We start from the raw sequence: 818 nt of genomic DNA, 5'->3' as shown, positions 1-818 counted from the left end.
GCTAACAGCTAGCCAATGAGAGCCTGGCTATCAGCATCCTTTACAGGGAGAGCTCATGAATAATAATGATATACTCAGCTACGATATAGTCAGCAAACAAAGAAACGTCATGTCACTTTCAACTGCTTTTATATTTTAAGCAAACTTAACATATGCAAATATTTGTACGAACATTAAAAGATTTAACAACTAAGACATAAACTGAACAATTTTCACAGACATGTGAAATGAGCATGAACAGAAATGGAATAATGTGTCCCATTTCTTTTTACTTTTAACATAAAATATCTCAGAGTGTTTATTGCACCAGTTGGTATCATGATGACAATAATAAAATGTATATTGTGCAGCCCTACAACACAACGTTATTTTTTTACAAGCTGTTATGTATTTCAACAAATTCCAACCACATCTTACCCAGTGTCACACATTATAAATGCAGTAAACAACTTACTATTTTCTTGGAGTCAGCCAGAGATCTCTCCAAGTACCTCCTCATCCTTTCCTTCTGTTTCTCACTCTGCTCTCTCTGCTTTTCCTCACGCTGCCTGTGACATGACAAAGGAAGACAGGTAGTTATGTTGCAATGAATACCATTGCTATTTTACATCACCTCCAGAAGAGGCTTGAATTTGTTGCTCTATCAACCTTTTCTTGCAGTCAAGAGAAAGCTAGACTATATTTACATTTCCAAGATTGTTCACCTGCCGCCGGAAATTCTGTCGGTTGTCCGTTACCTTCAGCTTTCTTTGTGGTGGCATTTTAAACTCCAGTGGATTTCTGAGGACTGGTCCTCAGATCTCTGCTGGGTAAATCCA

The 818-nt window shown here is 37.7% G+C and overlaps 1 protein-coding gene across 1 annotated transcript in view; it reads right to left on the bottom strand.

The window, feature by feature from the left end:
* The window catches only part of cfap100 (cilia and flagella associated protein 100), an 11,264-nt gene that overhangs the window by 703 nt on the left and 9,743 nt on the right, over nt 1-818 (bottom strand). Inside the window, exon 14 of the mRNA XM_032510865.1 lies at nt 455-548. Within this exon, the coding sequence (XP_032366756.1) occupies nt 455-548 (94 nt within the window). The remainder of the gene's footprint in view (nt 1-454; nt 549-818) is intronic.

Source organism: Etheostoma spectabile, unplaced genomic scaffold, assembly GCF_008692095.1.
Source record: "Etheostoma spectabile isolate EspeVRDwgs_2016 unplaced genomic scaffold, UIUC_Espe_1.0 scaffold273, whole genome shotgun sequence".
Classification (NCBI taxonomy): domain Eukaryota; kingdom Metazoa; phylum Chordata; class Actinopteri; order Perciformes; family Percidae; genus Etheostoma; species Etheostoma spectabile.
Note: the sequence above shows the minus strand (reverse complement) of the source record. Positions and strands in the feature narration are given on the sequence as shown.